The 17,780-nt window shown below is 35.6% G+C and overlaps 1 protein-coding gene across 1 annotated transcript in view; it reads right to left on the bottom strand.

The window, feature by feature from the left end:
- The window catches only part of Dcc (DCC netrin 1 receptor), a 1,110,494-nt gene that overhangs the window by 88,969 nt on the left and 1,003,745 nt on the right, over window positions 1–17,780 (bottom strand). The window contains exon 21 of the mRNA XM_047526548.1: window positions 12,885–12,917. Coding sequence (XP_047382504.1) covers window positions 12,885–12,917 — 33 coding nt within the window. The remainder of the gene's footprint in view (window positions 1–12,884; window positions 12,918–17,780) is intronic.

The following is a 17,780-nucleotide window of genomic DNA, read 5'->3' as shown; positions in this document are numbered from 1 at the left end:
CCTTCAGAAAGCGTTCTCCCACTGTTGCAACGCAGGTACCAAAATGTTATACATATGGAGACACTGGAAACAAAAGAGGAAAGGATACTGGTGATACTGCCAGGCAGGCCAAGCTTTTTTTAAGGATTTGTTACTATGGTATCATATTTGCTAACTTGGTTAATTTCATAAGCACTGATTTAGCAAAACAGAGGAGTAATTAGCATTTGGAAGATGGTTGGAATGAAAGTCAATTAATGCAAAGATACAAACTACTGCCCTATCCCAGAGGTCTACATTTTATTAAAGGAGCATTAAACTGGTAATAATTCATTCAACACTTATTAAATGCCTACTACATGAAAGGCATAGTTCTAGATCCTCAGGGAAGAGGAACTATAAAAAGATATATTAGCTATGATTCCTACAGAGTTGGTTTATTGTATCCAAAGCCTAAACAAATCAATCCGTGTGAATATTAGCCAATTGCTAATATTTTTAATTTAGTCTGACTTTAAGGAATTAAGAAAACTTAATCCATCTATTACTATAAAATTATTATTAGATTTGGTTGAAATGTTTTTCATTTATTGAGTAGTATTAAAACTACCTGTAAATACAAATAAAGTATGATTTTCAGTTCTGTTACATCATAGTTTCTATATTTATTTTAAGACTCCTTATTATTTTGCATAATATACTAAATATTTAATTTTTAAAAAAATCAAAATTCCAAATATTTAAATTAATATAAATTTAAATGTAACTTTTTGTTTGCAAATAATGTAATAGACTTTAGTGTATGCAGGTTTCCCCCCAAATAAAGCACAACAAACCTCAATTAATTAAAAATGATAGCTTATTCCTTTTTGTATAAATTAGGATTATTTTATATAAGCATAGTGATTAAAATTTATAATTCTATACAATATAAATAAGAAGTTGTATTATATTAGCATATGCCCATATTTTCTTAGTAGAAATTGAGCATGGGAGAAAGACTTAAGATGAAGAGTAATGAATTTATGCATCACTTAACTAGATAAGATTGCATCCAGATAGTTTTATAAGAAGAAAGAAAGAAAGAAAGACCCCTTTTGCCAGGAAGTTTTGATAATTAAAGCAAATATTTTCTATCTTTACCTTATGTTTTGAAATTAGGAAGTGGTTGTTTCAGAAAGGAAAAGTAGACAAAAGAAAAGGGATTATGCTGAATTTAAAATAGAGGATGCTTGTGGCCAATTTTGAATTATTTAAAATAGTTAAAATACATTTAGATATATTTTATTTAGGGACAATTTAGGTGGGTCTTATCCAGAAATTTCATGCTCCTCCCCTTGATTTAATCTTGAAAATATTATAAACTACAAAGTCATTTAAGGAGTTTTTTTTTTTTTAATTTTAAAAATAGATCTTCTAAGGAGTTTCTTTTTCATTCCTTTTTCAGCAGGATCTAGGTGCTTCCTTACACAAAAGTTAGACTCCTTGACTTGCTCTCCAGACTGAGGGAAGAACGGACAGAAGTAACTTAACCTCCTTTAGGAAGTGTGTCCATTGTTATATCCCCTAGTGCTGACCAGAGTGATAGGTGCTATGTTCAGCATCAGATTAATGACTAATGTCAGGAGAGCTTGTGATGGAGTACTGTAATTTATTAATTGTAAGTTATTACTATTTTGCAATTTACTCTTTGTAATCTTGTTCTTAATGTGTCACGTAAATTATCGCTTATAAATTTGTATTCTGGTTGTGTGTGTGTGTTTGATATATGTCTCAAATCATACAACATCAACATTTATTTTAAAGCCTTACTTGTGGCACAGATGAGAATATTTCCCATGGTAAAAAATTTCCAGTTTCTACCAATGATTGATTCATTTGGAATTTCAGTGCTAGAGTCTGATTTTTTTCTGTGTATGCTGAACAGGAGAGAGCAGAAAGTTAATCTGCAGAGGACATAAGAGAAAACTGGATGTCGTAGTTGTAATCTATTCTTTAATTCATCTTCTCTGAATGGGGATAACAGAGGGTCCTGCAATGGCATCCAGGCTATCAATCCCTAGAGAAATACACATAGCCCATAATTCAAAACCAACGGACAGACCAGTCATCTAACAAATGTTCAATACACATCCTTCCAAGGATGCAGAGCACAAAGATATCATCTTCATCTTGGAATTGGTTCTCTGAGAATAATTCTGGTGATAATGATGGAAATTGCATTGAGTTTTTGTCTTGTACACCAGTGAATGAAGAATATCTATTCGTGCCATCTGAATACAGTTTTACTGTCCAGTGCAAAGAACATATTGAGATATATGTAAAGTGTATTATTTCTCAGGGGCTAGAAAAATGTGTCTAACAGATCAATTTATCATGTAGTTGATAATACTGCTGACTTTGAACAAAGATATCAGGACATCAAAACCAAGAAGAAGAATACCCAACACCTAGGATATTTCAAATGTATTTTCGTAGTTAAGAACTAATGAGAATTTCTCAATCTTTCCTAAGGTTCAACATATTATTTTTCAAATAAACAGAAAAAGAAAGTTCACTGAATTAAAGAAATTGTTACTACTCTCTATGTAAGGCAGCTAATATGCCTCTCATATGTAACGACTTTGTGATCAACAAATCCTTGTTGCTTTCCCTTTATAAAAACCTTTATTATATTTGCCACCTGCAGAAAGTCTAAGAGCAATAATGTTGAGACGAGGAATGCATTTGGTAAATAATTCACAGCATAAGGAAAACAAATAGGCCATTGTGCATATTTTCCTTATCCATAAGGGGCAGGATTTTTTGCAATTTCAAGTTTTGTCTGTTTGCCATAAAATTTGAACAGAATAGACTCTTGCTAAAAAGCACATTCATTCTTAAAGAATCCTTAGGAGGAAAAAAAGCATCCCTAGAAATGAAACTAGCAATTAAGTTTATAATTTCACCCACACATGTCATAAATAGACTGACAATATAATTTGGAAAATCACCATACTTCAAGAGTGAAAGAAGATGCTAAGTTTTGAGTTATTTGGGGACATTCCTGGACAAAGTGAACAATCTAAGCTTCTTACACATGGATAATTTAAACATAGATTTCTTATCCTCATTTTTGCCCTTGGTCAACATCTTAGCTTGATTCTAGGTCTGGACTGCCTGAGGCATATATGTGTGCCCTTTTGAACAGCTTGGTCACTTACAGGTAAAGACTGGTGCCTGGGAAATCTTCTAGGGCAGGAAAAACGTTTAGAAATATTGAACTTCTTCACAAGCATCAATGCAAAAGCAGCACTATGCCAGACCATCTGGATTCCTGAATATATGATGATGGGTGTCAGTTGATCTGAAGTTTTAGCATAAATATCCTATTTCACAAATCAGCTCTATCTTATGAAAGCGAGGGGGCAAAAACGGAAAAGTCAAGTATCAGGGGGCCAAAGAACTGAGAGAGATGGATAGTATCTTTTGATTGTAGAAAAATGCTTAACTTCCTTCTTACAGTTCTCAAGTAAGAAAAGTTCCGAAGTGCTGATTTTTATAATTCTAACTATAATTAGTCCATCTCTCTTTACCTGGTTGCTGATGAACCAGGTAAATTGCCCCAATCATGCATATCATAAACTGACACATATCTAAATCCATTAAGTTTATTAGTTGTTGTAAATATGAGTCACATAAATTTAGAATGAACTCTGATTAACAACTCAATTATTAGCAGAATAAATATAAAGACTTAATTGCTAATGATTTGGTGGTTGCTGGTGCTCTCTGGAAACTTTGTTTCCACTAAGTCTCCTCATGTGCCCTCTAGTACATTACATAATGCTTTGTAGATTTAATGAGGTTTGCATTATTTATTTCTATAAATATGGGCACTTTTCTGGATAACTGTATCTTCCCAAGAGCTAGCCCATTCCCCAGAATACGACATGGAGGAAGAGGTTTATATAAGATCATCCTCTCAACAGCCACAGAATGACTCACGACAGCCTTGCCTTTCTGGGTGGTGTCTGAGTGAAGTTCCAAGCAGCATAGGGAGCAATGGCGGAAGAGTATGATAGCTCTTTCTTCTCCAAGTGACCATGTGTCTGGCAGTTGCAGTATGAAGATACCAGAATATGAGCCCCCTGCTGGCTGGACTCCTGTGTGTGACTAATGTCACGGCGGGAGCCAGTGTATTTCTTCCTTCACATAAATGTTCATGCTCCATCCATCCCCTCAACAAATGTGTCCAGTGCAACTACTGCTCTAAGCATCAGGGACATAAAATTCGTACTGGAGAGGCACATAAATGTGTGCAAAGGAAACAGGTTAAGTTAAAAGTCATAACGACATGGTAATTTCCAAAAATTAGAAAACACACACGGTTTTTATGTAGGTATCATAATTAGTAAACAGGATTCACAACTTTACCTAAAAATGGTGGAAGGCTTCTCAGAGGAGGTAGCATGTGAGGTGAGAATGAAAGGATGAGGAAACTTACCAGATAGAGTACGGTGAGGCAGATGAGTTTACAGACATGAAATAATAAGACTTCCTATATAGTCTACCAGACTCCAGAACTTATTGGTAAGGGACAAAAATCCACTGAAGGTATTTTAAGTAGAACAGTGGCATATGTACATTAGAAAGATTATTCTGTGAAGAATAAATGAATTGGAAGCACCTGTTGCCATAAATAGGGTGAGAATAGTATTAATGGCTCTATGAAACAGATGTTATCAGCCCCATTTTATAGATGAGTAAACTGTGACTTAGATTAATAAACTCAGGATTGCATTTTAAGTGGTTGAGTCTCACTAGCTTTGATGATGATGATTTCACCATTAGTGGATTCGTTACTATGGGAAGAACTGGGGTGGAGCAAAGAGAAATCAGAGCACCTCTAAGAGGCAAACCTGGTGGGTTGTGGGAGGGTGTAGGCATATGTGATTTAAGATGCTGTCTCCACTCACCGTAGGACACAGAGAAGGAAAGAGGCCTTGCAGGGGAAAGGAAATGGTTTTGTTTGCAATCAGGTAGAGCACTGGGAAAAGTGAGAGTGTCACTACAGAAAACTCATAAGAGAAGGACACAAAACAGGCCAAGACAGCTCTTGGAAGGTGACTAGTACTAAGGCTCCAAACCTATTATCTATTTCAGGTCATCTTGTCCTTGCCCTGCCCCACAATCACACTGTAAAACAGGGAAGATTGGCATCAGTGACTAAGAGTGAATGGGTTTTATGACTCTTGATGCAGGGTGGCATGCAGGTCTTCAGTGGGTGGTGTCAATAGTAGGTCTTTACTGGGTTGAAAGATAGGAATAAATGCCTGAGAACTACCACTTTAGAGCAGAGAGATCAGAAAAGCTCCATCACCAATTTCTCTCTCCACCATTGCATATTATTCTGCAAAGTGGTGCCCTAGTTTTTCTCTGGACCCATCAAGCAATCTTCACTATTTGCTCACCTTCTTGGTTTCCTGACTTTCCAATCCCAGGACTCCTCTAAAAAAGAGGTCAACTAATCTTTCCCCAAGAATGTCTCTGTATTGATTCAAATTTTACTTATGCATTTGAAATTCAGTATTAGGTTTGAAGTCTTTTCTGCTGTAGCCCAAAGTGATTGTCCATCTGAAGTTCTGTGACATTTGTAAGTAGACATACTGATTTGAAATTCAGTATTTTTTACATTGAGCTGGGAATGCTAGTATTCTTTTTTTAACCATATTATAAGCTTCTTGAATAGAGTCCCATGGAACTGTTCATTTTCCTGATGTTTTACCACACCTAGCCCTGTGCTAGATACATAGCTATCAAGTTGTCAAAAGTAAGTCCAGTTCTTTTCATACTCTCTACCCATAATTTCAAACCTCATGGGTGGCATTAGTTTTTATGTGCTTTTCCTTTCTCAACTCAGAATTACAAGCAGCTGGTGAAATTCAAGTCTATAAATTTTCTGCTACCAAGAAACAAGAGGAAGAGTGGAGGCCAAGTAAAGGGCAGAAGAGGTCAGAATCATCTACAAGGGTGACTGCCATTTCTTGAATCACAGAAAACCTGTTTTTCTCTTGATCTTTTGTTTTATTAGGTGATTGCTGAATATGCTTTCCTCAGTTGGAAACATACTTCTAACACCTTTTCAATCTCCCCCAAGATCAGTAAAATGGATGAAATCCACAGACATGGACACGGTTGCTTTTACATTCTCCAACCTACACTTCTATTAGTCAGTAAAGCCCATTAGTCTATGATTGTTTCCCCAAACACTTGGGTCATGATTCAACTCAACAAGTATCTATTGGGTAATTATAAAATAATAGGCTGTAAATAAGAGACTGGGCAGAGATCAGAAAGTTACAATGAGAATCTAACAAGTCCTCTGTCCTTAAAGAATTTAAAATCTGGTCATTAAGCTAGAAATATAAATATCAAACTATAAGAAATGGGAAAAAACAGTGAAGAATGAGTTGAATATTATGGACAAACAGAGGAATAAAAGATAAAAAATGTAAGAAAGCCTTCTTGGGAAACAAAGCATTGGGAAGAAAGTCTAAAAGATGAGAACTTTCCTCAGTTGGGAAAAGAAAGTTTTGACAAGGCTGAGTCAGTCATGCTACACAGTTATGGCATGGAGTCATGAAAAATGCACTCTTTCCAGAGTTTTTGGTGGATTTTCATAAGTAGACTTTGGCACATGGGGAGGGATATAGTGGCCACGAAGACAGGACAGAGAACTTGGGGTCAGGTAGCCAGGGTTTTGATGCCAAGTAACTGACTTCATTCTGCAATGTCAGGGACTCATCTGTGTTTTGGAAAGAAAATTGAGGAGGCAGCACCCAGGACTGATAGAAGTAGACAGAAAATAAAGCTAGGAAGACATTGTATATGGCTAATGTCTATAATAAGAAAATGACATCCAGCAGCACAGTGGGTCTTAAATGAACTTGTTCATGAAATATTACTTGAGGATGTATAAACAAAAATGTCTACTTTGAAGATCTGAGTAGGTTAAAATCATATCCATTCCTTTGAGGACTGAATATTTTTCATTCTTTAAAAGTTACCCATTACAGCATAAAAACTCCTGAGAGGTTGACTTAAACAGCCACTTGACTGCTCGCAGGGAGCATGATAAGCACTTAACACTCTATTAAAAGCACATTACTCATTTTCCACCTCTATTTTTTCACTCATCATTATTTCTAGAATTGTAAAATTTTGGACCTGAGTAAAGCACAGGTGAGAAGGGCTTTCTCAAGTGGGTGTAGCAAGCAGTTAAATAATAAACTGAGTTCAAACTATGCACAATAATGGGGTAGAGAGGTGTTAATTTTCAATTAAACATTCCCATCAGAGGGTGCTTGAAGGTTTCAATTTTTCAAACAGCAGCCTGACTGTTGTAATCCAAAACCTACAAAGTCTGGATTACATTAACTAAATTCTAAGCTTGACTAGATCAGGGAAAACCCTCTTTCCCTGAAATGGGAAACAATTAATGTGCTGTTTGTTCATGAGATTAAAATTGCTGAGGTGTAAAATGGCAGGTGTAGTGTTAAGAACTTGGCCTGAATGTCCTATTGAGGAGAAACAAAGTCCTTCAAATGAGGCAAAGTTACAGTGATGTCAGCAGGTTTAACTTTCTTAGGATCCAATGAACTGACTACATTTCCAGAAATTATACAATGGTGAAGATTCTCAAGTTAAGCAGCCTGGTTATGGCTCTAGGCCTAACCAGTTACATACTGTGAGCATTTGGGCAGGTTTGGCCTCTTGGGTCTCATTTTCTCCATCTGTAAGGTTTTTATGGGAATTAACTAGCGTGGTGCATGCACAGTGCATGAAAGACTGACTTGCGCATGGGAGAGAGTCATTAACAGGAGCTGCTGTATTATGCAAAGATGTGATACCTGGGTTTTTATTCTAATACCAATCCTAAAACTTGAGGATCTTAAATCTCTAAAGAAACCAAAGATAATTTGGGCTAAATTCATCTTTTATAGGTGAAGATGCTGAGAGTTAATGCTCATGCCCATGGTCACACAGCAAGTCACAGAGGTGGAACTATACAGGAATTTAAGGGATCTGACTCTATTCCAGTGCTCAGAGAGCACATACCCAGTGAATGTTGGCAGGGAAAGTCATGCACTACAGTCATCACTGAGATTTGGAGAAGACTGGCACCCACTACCGTGGTCTCTAATGGGAGGGCAGTTCACATGGACCTTTGTCATCTAGATTCATAAACTGGACTAGGAATGGATGCTTCTTCTCCAGATGAAGCATTGCAGGTTACTCCTCTGCTAGTCCACAGAGAGTTAGAGACATTGAGAGGGCTGGAAATGAGCATTTTCTTTGTAATTTCTCTTAGTAATGACACTCATCATTTCACAAAGACTCTTGCCCTCTCTAAGGCACTCTATTATACTGCTATAGTGGGCAAAATCACAGACATCAACCCAAAATACCAATTTTTATATATAACACCTCAAAGTGGAGGAGTGTTTGGGAGTTACACAGAATATAAAGATGCAAAAAACAGTCCCTTCAAAGTTTGATCTGGAAATCGCTGCTAAGAAATGGTCACATTTCACAGTTACAGTTAACTTTCGCTGCAACCCCCAAACAGGGACTTTATAAAAGGCTTCCATGAGAACCTCTGAGAAGTTTAATCCAATTTTTAAAAAAACTCCAAATCCAGTATTTTTAAATAAGTACAGCAACAGTATGTAGTGGGAAGACTGCATAAGCTAGGTGTTTAAAAGAAACCTTTTGGATTCCAACTCAGCCAACAACTATTTGTGTGACTTTGGACAAAACATTTACTTTCTGCATCTTTGTCTGAGAAACAAGGAAGATTATTAGAAAAGGAAAGAAAGAACAACTTTTCATTTGAACATGACTGCTATATCCTGGATTGTACGCTCCCCCACCCCCACCAAATTCATATATTAATGCTCTAGCCCCCAGTTACTATTTTTGGACATAGGGCTTTTATGGAAACATTAAAGGTTTAAGTGAGTCATAAGGGCAGAGCCCTGATCCAATAGCATTAGTGTCCACTTAAGAAGAAACGCCTAAGAGCTGCTGTCTCTGTCACGTGAGGATGGAGTGAGGTGGCCTTCTGCCAGCAAGGAAGACAGCCCTCACCAGAAACAGTGCTGCTGAGCCTGATCTGAGGTTTCCAGCCCAACTGGAAGAAGATAACGATAAAACAACTACCAACAATTTGTGTTGTTTATTCTTCCCAGTGTTCAGTATTAGCATTGACAGCCCAAGCTGCCTCAGAGTGGAATTAGTACCATCGCTGTGTTTCCTGAGATAAAGAAGCTTCAGGGTCATACACTCCATGCTGTGACTTCCTACTAACAAGACGGTCCCAGATTGAGAGCAGTGTGCTTTCTCCTTAACGATATTCATGGAGATGGAGAAAGGAAAGTCCACTGTAGAGAAATATCAACACGCAAAACTTTACATACAGCATCTTTACAGACAGATATCAACTGTGTGTATGTCAGGAAGTTGTGTGTGTGTGTACCTGTAACAAATGCATGAAGAAGGTGCTAGGTGGTTAAAAACGGCTCTGCAGCCTGGCTTCCTGGATCTGAATCAGGCCTTGGTGCTCACTGCTGTTTCTACAGGCAAGTCATTTAAACTCTCTGAGCTTCAGTTCCTTTGTTGGTCAAATGGAGATGGTCAGAGTATACTGAGGGAACTCAGCACTGAAAGGAGGATTCAATGAATCCACCATGAACAGCGGCTGGTGCTAAGAGCATTATGAGAATTCATTTTAACACCACACAACATGCACACCGACTCAGATACAGACGAAATGAATTTTAATCAGAATATGAAAAGCAAATAGAAAAACTTGGAAGTGCAGTTATGCCCTACCCTACCTGCACAATTTCCTTCCCATTTCCAGCCTGAAAGTTAAACTCTAGGGCTAATCATGAAAATCTTAGTCACTTTCATATTAATGGGGCACTGTGCCTAGAAGAGTCTCCAGAAGTAATCAGGACAAGGAAGAAGAGAGAAGGGGAGTGCAAAAAGGGAGAATTATAGGGTAGATCTGGATTTGCGACTTAAAAAATGATAGATATAATTATTTACACACCATTACACAAAGGGATGAAGACTCCCATGTTGTGTATCATTTCCAAATTATTACTATTATACAGAAGAAGAAAACTCGCCCAAATCGAAACTGATTAAAATATAACAGACTTTTTGTTCCATATTTACGTTCTTCATAATGTTTCTTGGGTTCCAAGAGAGGTAATTGTGACAAGAATCTACCAAGGAACTTTTCAGAAAAGTCTAAACTTTTCTCACATTCTATCACGTAAGTAAAATTCAACCTCCTGCTTCTCTGTTTATGATTCATCTCTGTCAGGTTAACTCTGACTCAAGGTTCCAAATTTTCTTTCGGACGGAATTTCTCTCAGTAGAAATTCAGCTCCTATAGGAAATGTAACAGTGGGTCATTTTTTCACCAGAAGGAACCAGGTAAGTCCCTGGGCACAATGAAACATGTTCAGCGGATTTGACTTTTGCTGAACCTGGCAGCATTGGGAACAGTCTTCTGCCAATGTTTTCATCCCTCTTAGAGGAATCCTTAATCTGGGTTATTTCACAAGCACTTGGTCATAACTCAGAAGACTGATTTTGTTCATAACACACTCTTGATGTCCAAATTTTATGTACCTTCTTTGTAGGAATTTGAAAATGTTACTAATAACCATAAATTATGTGTCAATAACCCCTCTCAATTCCCAAGTGTGATGTAAAATCTAGCACCTATCAACTTGGCCAGTTTTGACTGAAGGAGGTGCCACTACCATAATATGTGATAGCACCTTTCTAAGCAACATTAGGTAGGGGAAAAACTGATTCTTGACAATTCCTTTTGTTTCTGAAAACTGATCAGATTTCATTGCAGATGTGAGAATCCAAGTAAGACCTGGGTGTGGGGTTAGATGGATGGAGAAACCATTTATACTAATTCACAAAAAAATATATTTGATAGCTTCAAATAATGTTAAATAGGGACTGAGTGTATAGCTCAGTGTAATTATATGCTTGGCCTTTATGGAGCCCTGGGTTCAATCTCTGGCACCAGAATAATAACAATAATAAAAGCAATAATACAAAACAGGTAAGTAGAAAATAATAACAAAAACAATAAAAAAGTTATCCAGAAAAAATTGGAAATCCATTTCTTGAGAAATTTGAGCATGTAATCACTTAAGGGTAAGCCATTTACTCTTTAAATTTTTGTTGTTACTGTCATCTTTTTCTATCTATTTATCCATTTTTTTCTAAATATAATTTGGAAAATTACAAATCACCCATCTGGATGTTCCAAATCCATTTCATTTTTTATGAAGAAAGTTATGAGAGGTTATTTTAAGTGTTTTCTAATTGAAATAGTAAAACAGCTATTACTAATTATTCCAGATTTGAATTTGGCCAGGACTAATATCTAATTTATCAGAGTAAATATATACTAAGTAATAATTACTCATGAATTATTTTTAAAAATAGTGCTATTTAGTGGATATGATCTTCAGAGAATTTCCAGTAGAGGCAAGCAGGAGTAGGTAGACCAAAAGAAGTCTTTTTGTTTGTTTTTTTGTTTAGTGTTATTTTGGTACCAGGGAGTGAACCAAGGGGTGTTGAACCATTGAGCCATATTCCTAACCCTTTTTTTTATAATTTAGAGACAGGGTCTTGCTGAATTGCTTAGGGCCACATGAAAAGTTGCTGAGACTTATTTGGAATTTTTGATCCTCCTGCCTCATCCTGAAACCTCGGCCATGTGCTATTACATACAGGCCTGTCATAGGGACCCAGAGAAAAATCTAACCACCCTGGATCTTTGAATAAAATACTCCTCAGGTGGGTAGCCATCTGTTGTTTGTGAGAGCCAACATCCAGATTTAATATTGTTCAGAAATATTCATGTTAAAAAGAATGTTTTCCACTAATATCACAACATGGTACTTTATGAGAAGTGATGTTTGCAAGTCAGTTGGGCTGAGATGTCCAAAGCACAGATGTCCAAAGCAGGAGACAAACTACTATGAACACTGAAGCAACAAACATTAACTACAACCAGTTATTAGTATTTCCAAATTCCCCCCTTAAAAAAGCAATCTATGCTGGAAAAGTGAAGCTCATCAACTCATTTTGTTCTCTCAGCTTATTAGTCGTCTTCACTGTAAAGATAGTAGAATCCTAATTTATCAGTTAGTACACCAATCATATTAATAACAAATTCTTATCTACTTCTGAGTTGAAGGATAACTCTTATTTATCTCCATTTTCCTTTGTGTAAACCCACCCCTGTTTCTCTATACAAATCAAATTTCAGCTGAAGGAAGAGAAAATACTCTAAGATAGACCAGCATCTGGTGCATGCAATGAAAGCTTGCTGGCTTCAAAATAAACGATGAGAATGCCTAAAAAAGTTGACCTAACTTTGTTTTTATTTATTAAAAGAAGCTCATTGCAGAGGAAAAGCACATATGATTTATATAGCACTACAGAACTTTCCTCCATAGCTCATGAAAGGGTGCAAGAGCAGCTTGAAAATTATGCTGAGCTTAATTATACTTAATGTGAATTATTCAGAAGTGCAGACAGAGACTAAAAATTTATTTCATACAAAGAAGCTTGACATTTTAATTGGTCCTTCAGAATAGAGACAAAACAATTTCCTCTCAAGAAAATTTACATCTTCCCTATCAGAGCCACAGCCTCAGCCAAGCAGAACTTCATTAACAAGATTAATCATCACCCGATGTCTGCCTCATCAGGTGTATGGTCCAGGTGAAAAGAGGAATGCAAAGTAATGACTGACATTTTCAACACATAGGACTGATGCAAGAAAGAAAGAATGACAGATTGAGTCACCATACCTTGGTCATTAGCCATTTTGTCAGGGTGTTCCACTGTGGAAGAAAAAAAAAAAAGATAATATTATTAGACTTTGACAGATGCTAGTAAGAAAACTGACATACCAAATCAACGGTTTTGTTCACATGTTTTCATATCAAGATCAATAACTATTGAAATAAAATTGATAAAGATCCAACGTTATATGTGATTGTTTCTATTAATTAAGCAGTCACAAGAAAAAATGGAAAATAATGTTTTTACTACATAAACAGACTGAAAATATCTTATTTGATCACATCCTTTAAACATAAATTCAAACCATCATCATCTAAGTTGAATTAAAACGAGGATTGATTGTAAACAAAATATGGATGCAGTTATCAAGTAATTATCACACATATATATTTTAAGTAAAGTGCACAGAGCTATTTTCTGTATTCAGTTATTTTATTGAGAAAGTTTGCCCAAGTCTTAAATGAATGGAGCAAAATAGTGATATGATATTGACATATCATCATCATATCATATGATGATATTCATCATCAATATGAAATAATATTAATGGTTTGCTAGATCTTGAGAACTTGTAAAGATAGCTCTTGTTCATAACTTCAGGTGAGTTGTGAGTAATGGTCTTTTAATTTTAAAAATAACTCAAAGATTTAAAAAGGTGGCTTTTTTTCAATCAAATGAAACCAAACAGAACGTAAATTTTTAAGATTTCTAAAAATTGTGATATGGCATTTTAGCCAATGCAGATTTTTGAAAGGCTTCCTCATTTGGTTATTTCAAATATATTTGACTGTCTTTGAGCTTTGAGTGTTTGGGGGCATTTTAACTCAATTGCTCTCGAAATTGATGGGTAGAATACTATACTGGCTGGTTTGCTTTGTATTTATGTCAATTAAGCTTACATGAGAAAAATATCATAGGGAATAGCATGTAACATAGCCTGTTCTCTTGTTATGTACGGTGGTCTCATAGTAAATCTAGCAACATTGTTTGAAATACTTAAGCAGATATGCGTCAGTTGTGGTCCTTTTATAAACCAAAGAGCACACTTAATTGTTCAATAAACATTCAACAGAATTAAAACACTTAAGAAATGATGCTGTTGAAAAAAAAATACCCTTTCAGATGAACAAGGTTTATGTCTATTACATCATGGGACAGATTCTAAACCAGAGATTGATTACAACTTCCTTCATTTTAAAATGATGTGTATCCATATTCTTTGAAAAGTTAACAATGTTTAAAATACTTTGGATTTTGAATTCCTCTTTGGAAAACTATAATTTTCCAAAGGTGTATATATATATTTTTTTCAAGGATGTTGATTTAATTAAGATGCTACAAGCCTTTATTTTTTAAGAAAACACTTTGTTGAGATATGGTTGAAAGCCAAAGCTGTACGTATTTACTGTGTACAACTATGAGTTTGGAGATAAGTATACACCTGTGAAACTATCACCATCAGCAACATCGTAGACCTATCCATCAACTCCCAAAGCTTCCTCCTACCACCCTTATTTTTTCTTCATTATTTTGTGAAAAGAATACAATGTAAGTTCTATCTTCTTAGTAAATTTCAAGTGTACAATACAGTGTTGTTTTCTATACGAACTATACTGTATAGTAGATCTGCAAGGCTTATTGGTCTTCATGCTCCCTCAAGGCTCAGTGCTTAAGATCCTATATTCTATGCAAGTTTTAAATGAGTTTTATAAATAGCTTTCTATCTTCTCAAAATTTAATATTTTTAGAAAATCCACCAGGCTTTCTAATCTAATCTTTTATAAACTAATCACTACAATTTAATTTTTATCTTGATTTTATCTTCCATTTCCCATTGAAGACTAATGACTTCTCAAAATACTTTTATTATAGTGTTAGGGGGTTGCTGAAGACAGGTTCTTTTGAGTGGCAATTGCATTATATGTAGCGTATGGAGAAAAGGAATTTGAGACTTTGAGGAAGAAAGTTGTGTTATCAGAAGCATCATCCCAGGTCTCTAGTAAGGAAAAGGTTGAATATTTTAGAGTCATAAGTAGCCACACAGTATGTGACCTGTACCAGCTTGCCATCCAGAGTAGGATACACTCCTGCAAGAATCCTAATCAACTTCTCACCTTTAGTAAAGAGCTGTTCAGAAAGATGTTGGAAAAAAAAAAAACAGAGGGAAGGAGGGAAGGGGGAGGGAGGAAGGAAGGGAGAGGGGGAGATAGAGAGATGGAGAGAGAGAGAGAGAGAGCAGGGAAAACCAATCATATCTCAAATCCATTCTTTGTTTCGTCCTTTACCCTTAATCACATTGAGTACAGTGTTTGCAACTGATGTTCTTAACGAGTGATAAGTAAATATGTATGTTCTGTATTTGCTTTCTGTTAACAAAGCTGAACTGAATATAACTTGAGAAATTTTGAATGTTTCCAACATGGTTAAGTACCAAAGAGTATTTCTCAACTGGGGCCAAATGAATTCTAACAATTATTTTTTTATTTAAGATAAATAATGGCTTCAAAATCTTGTGATTTGTATTATGAATTTTTAATTGTCCATGTCATATGTCAGAAAAATCATGTATTTTGTCATGAAACAATTTGAACACTAAACCTTTTATTCTATTCTGGTACAGAGCTTTTGGTGTGTATTATCACTCAGTGAGGGAGGGGTACATTTCATCAGAAAAATGATTAAGGATGCCCAGAGAATAGACCATACTCTTTGGGAACATCACTTCTGAACACTCTGCTCCTTTGTGTCTAAGAAATGCCTCCCTTGTTCTAGAGAAATTTTCTGTGGCTCACTCCATTAGGAATATCCTTCCTCCCTGTTACTCTCATAGGCCAATACAGAAATACATACTTTAATCAGAAGGAGGAGCCATAATAGATACAGACCATGGCTTTCAGGTCTTTGTAGTGTGTGCATATCCCAATGGAAGCTAGGGGAGGATGTGGGCAAGAGAGGTATTTGGTCAGAGAATCAAGTTCAAGATTATTTTAGTTAACATTCTAAAGAAAGAGTTAAGTATAGCACATGTATGTATGTACAAAAGTGTATAGGAATATAATCCTTTCCTAATTATAAATTCCATTTTAATTAACCAATGATTACTGATTGAGTGTTCTGAACCTCTCAGGATGGTTGCACATGCCAAAAAGATAAAACTCTAATCTCAAGTAGAAAAGGCTGCTATTTTTTGCAAAGACAGAATATGAAAGAATGAGGTTTGTGGACACCTGCCTGGGGCATGACTTGCAATGGAACAGTTGCCCATTACCCACCAGACTACTGGGAATTTCCTGAGCTTCACAAAAATATCTAAGCCTTTCTCTGTGTCCAACAAAGTTACATTCTGATGAAAAGAGGACTTACGTTTTAATGCGGCTTACTTACGTTTTAATGGGAATTGAAAATCTTAAATCAGAGAGCAATAGCATGATTTTATATCACTGGTATAGATCTGGTCAATTGTGTTTTTAAATCTCTTATGATAGGAAATTTAGTGGTCTGAACACTTGTCATTGAAAGTGACATGCAAGATGCATACACGGACAAGTGATATATTGATGAAGATGAGCAATGTCAGTATTTTTGAGTGCAACCAAGACATCAGAAACTTATTTTACAATATGAGGAATGTTGGTTTAAAAATCTATTATTGAGCGGGATATAATTGTGATAGATAATATTAAACATAAAATCTAGGTATTAAACATAGTTCTTACAGACTATCATGTTATAGAACAAATTCCTGAACTTGAACTTGTTTTTAGTTTTGAAAATAATTTTGTAGATGAGTTTAGTGCACTTAGGATAAACACAGAGAAAGGAAATACTGAATATAATACTTAATCTACAGACTGGTTATCAATGTGGGCCTGTGTGTCCTGTGATATCTTATCACAATGCTATTTAATACATTTGGATGCCTTAAGTCATCTTAAACCCTCCCTGAGATCTCTTAGTTGGCACACATTGTGGGCATGAAATTAATTTGGCACTCATCTACGGATAAAGATGAAGCGTTTGCAAAACATTATCTAGTTACATTTCATGCTCCCACAAAATGAATAACTGGCTGCCTTTCGATCGCTCATTTGGAGTAAAACCTGATTTAGACATGAAGTCCTCCAAACCAGGGTAGACACAGATTAGCTCCTTTCTTCCCCACCTCCCTCCTAAATTCTGCTCCATCATTAAGAACTGTCATGCAAGCTTAGGCTGAATGCTAGTTTGTATGCTCTTGGCAAACTCTCAGACTAGCTGTTATCAAAATCCAGCTTTTGAATAGCTCACTCATGAGAATTTAAAAGTCCACTATTTGTCAGGGTATCTTCCTAGGAGAAATGAGAAACTGACTACACAGTTATTTTTAGACATTTCTTTTAGTATGTCAAATAAATGGGTGAAAATATCAACCATTTATATGTTTTTAAAATCATAGTTGTTTGCCATTATGTATTATCAGGCCTATACTTCTTAAAAACAGACCTATACTTCTTAAAAACAGTGCACATCATTACATAAGTATACATCTTTAAATATCAGCTATGAAACATTCAAATTAATTTCTGTTGTTAAGTGATTGAGGCTCTTGACACTATTTGTTTCTAAGAAAAAAAATACCATGATCTAAAATACTAAGGGCCTATATGAAAATCATTTTAATGTGCTCACTATTCTTTGGTTTTAGCACTTTTCTTTATGAACATATAACTATGTTTAAATTGAGTAGTTATGTATAGTATTATAAATATATGGAGGTTTCTTCTAATCATATTACAAGATTTTTTTCACTGGTGCTACTTCAGGAATTTAAAATAAATATACTCATTTTGTTAGAAATTTTCTGCCTTGCCACATCAAAATTTCCATTAATATATAAGGATGACAATTCCCGAAAGAAAATA

The sequence above is a fragment of the Sciurus carolinensis genome, chromosome 15 (genome assembly GCF_902686445.1).
Source record: "Sciurus carolinensis chromosome 15, mSciCar1.2, whole genome shotgun sequence".
NCBI lineage: Eukaryota > Metazoa > Chordata > Mammalia > Rodentia > Sciuridae > Sciurus > Sciurus carolinensis.
This window is presented reverse-complemented; position numbering and strand designations above follow the sequence as displayed.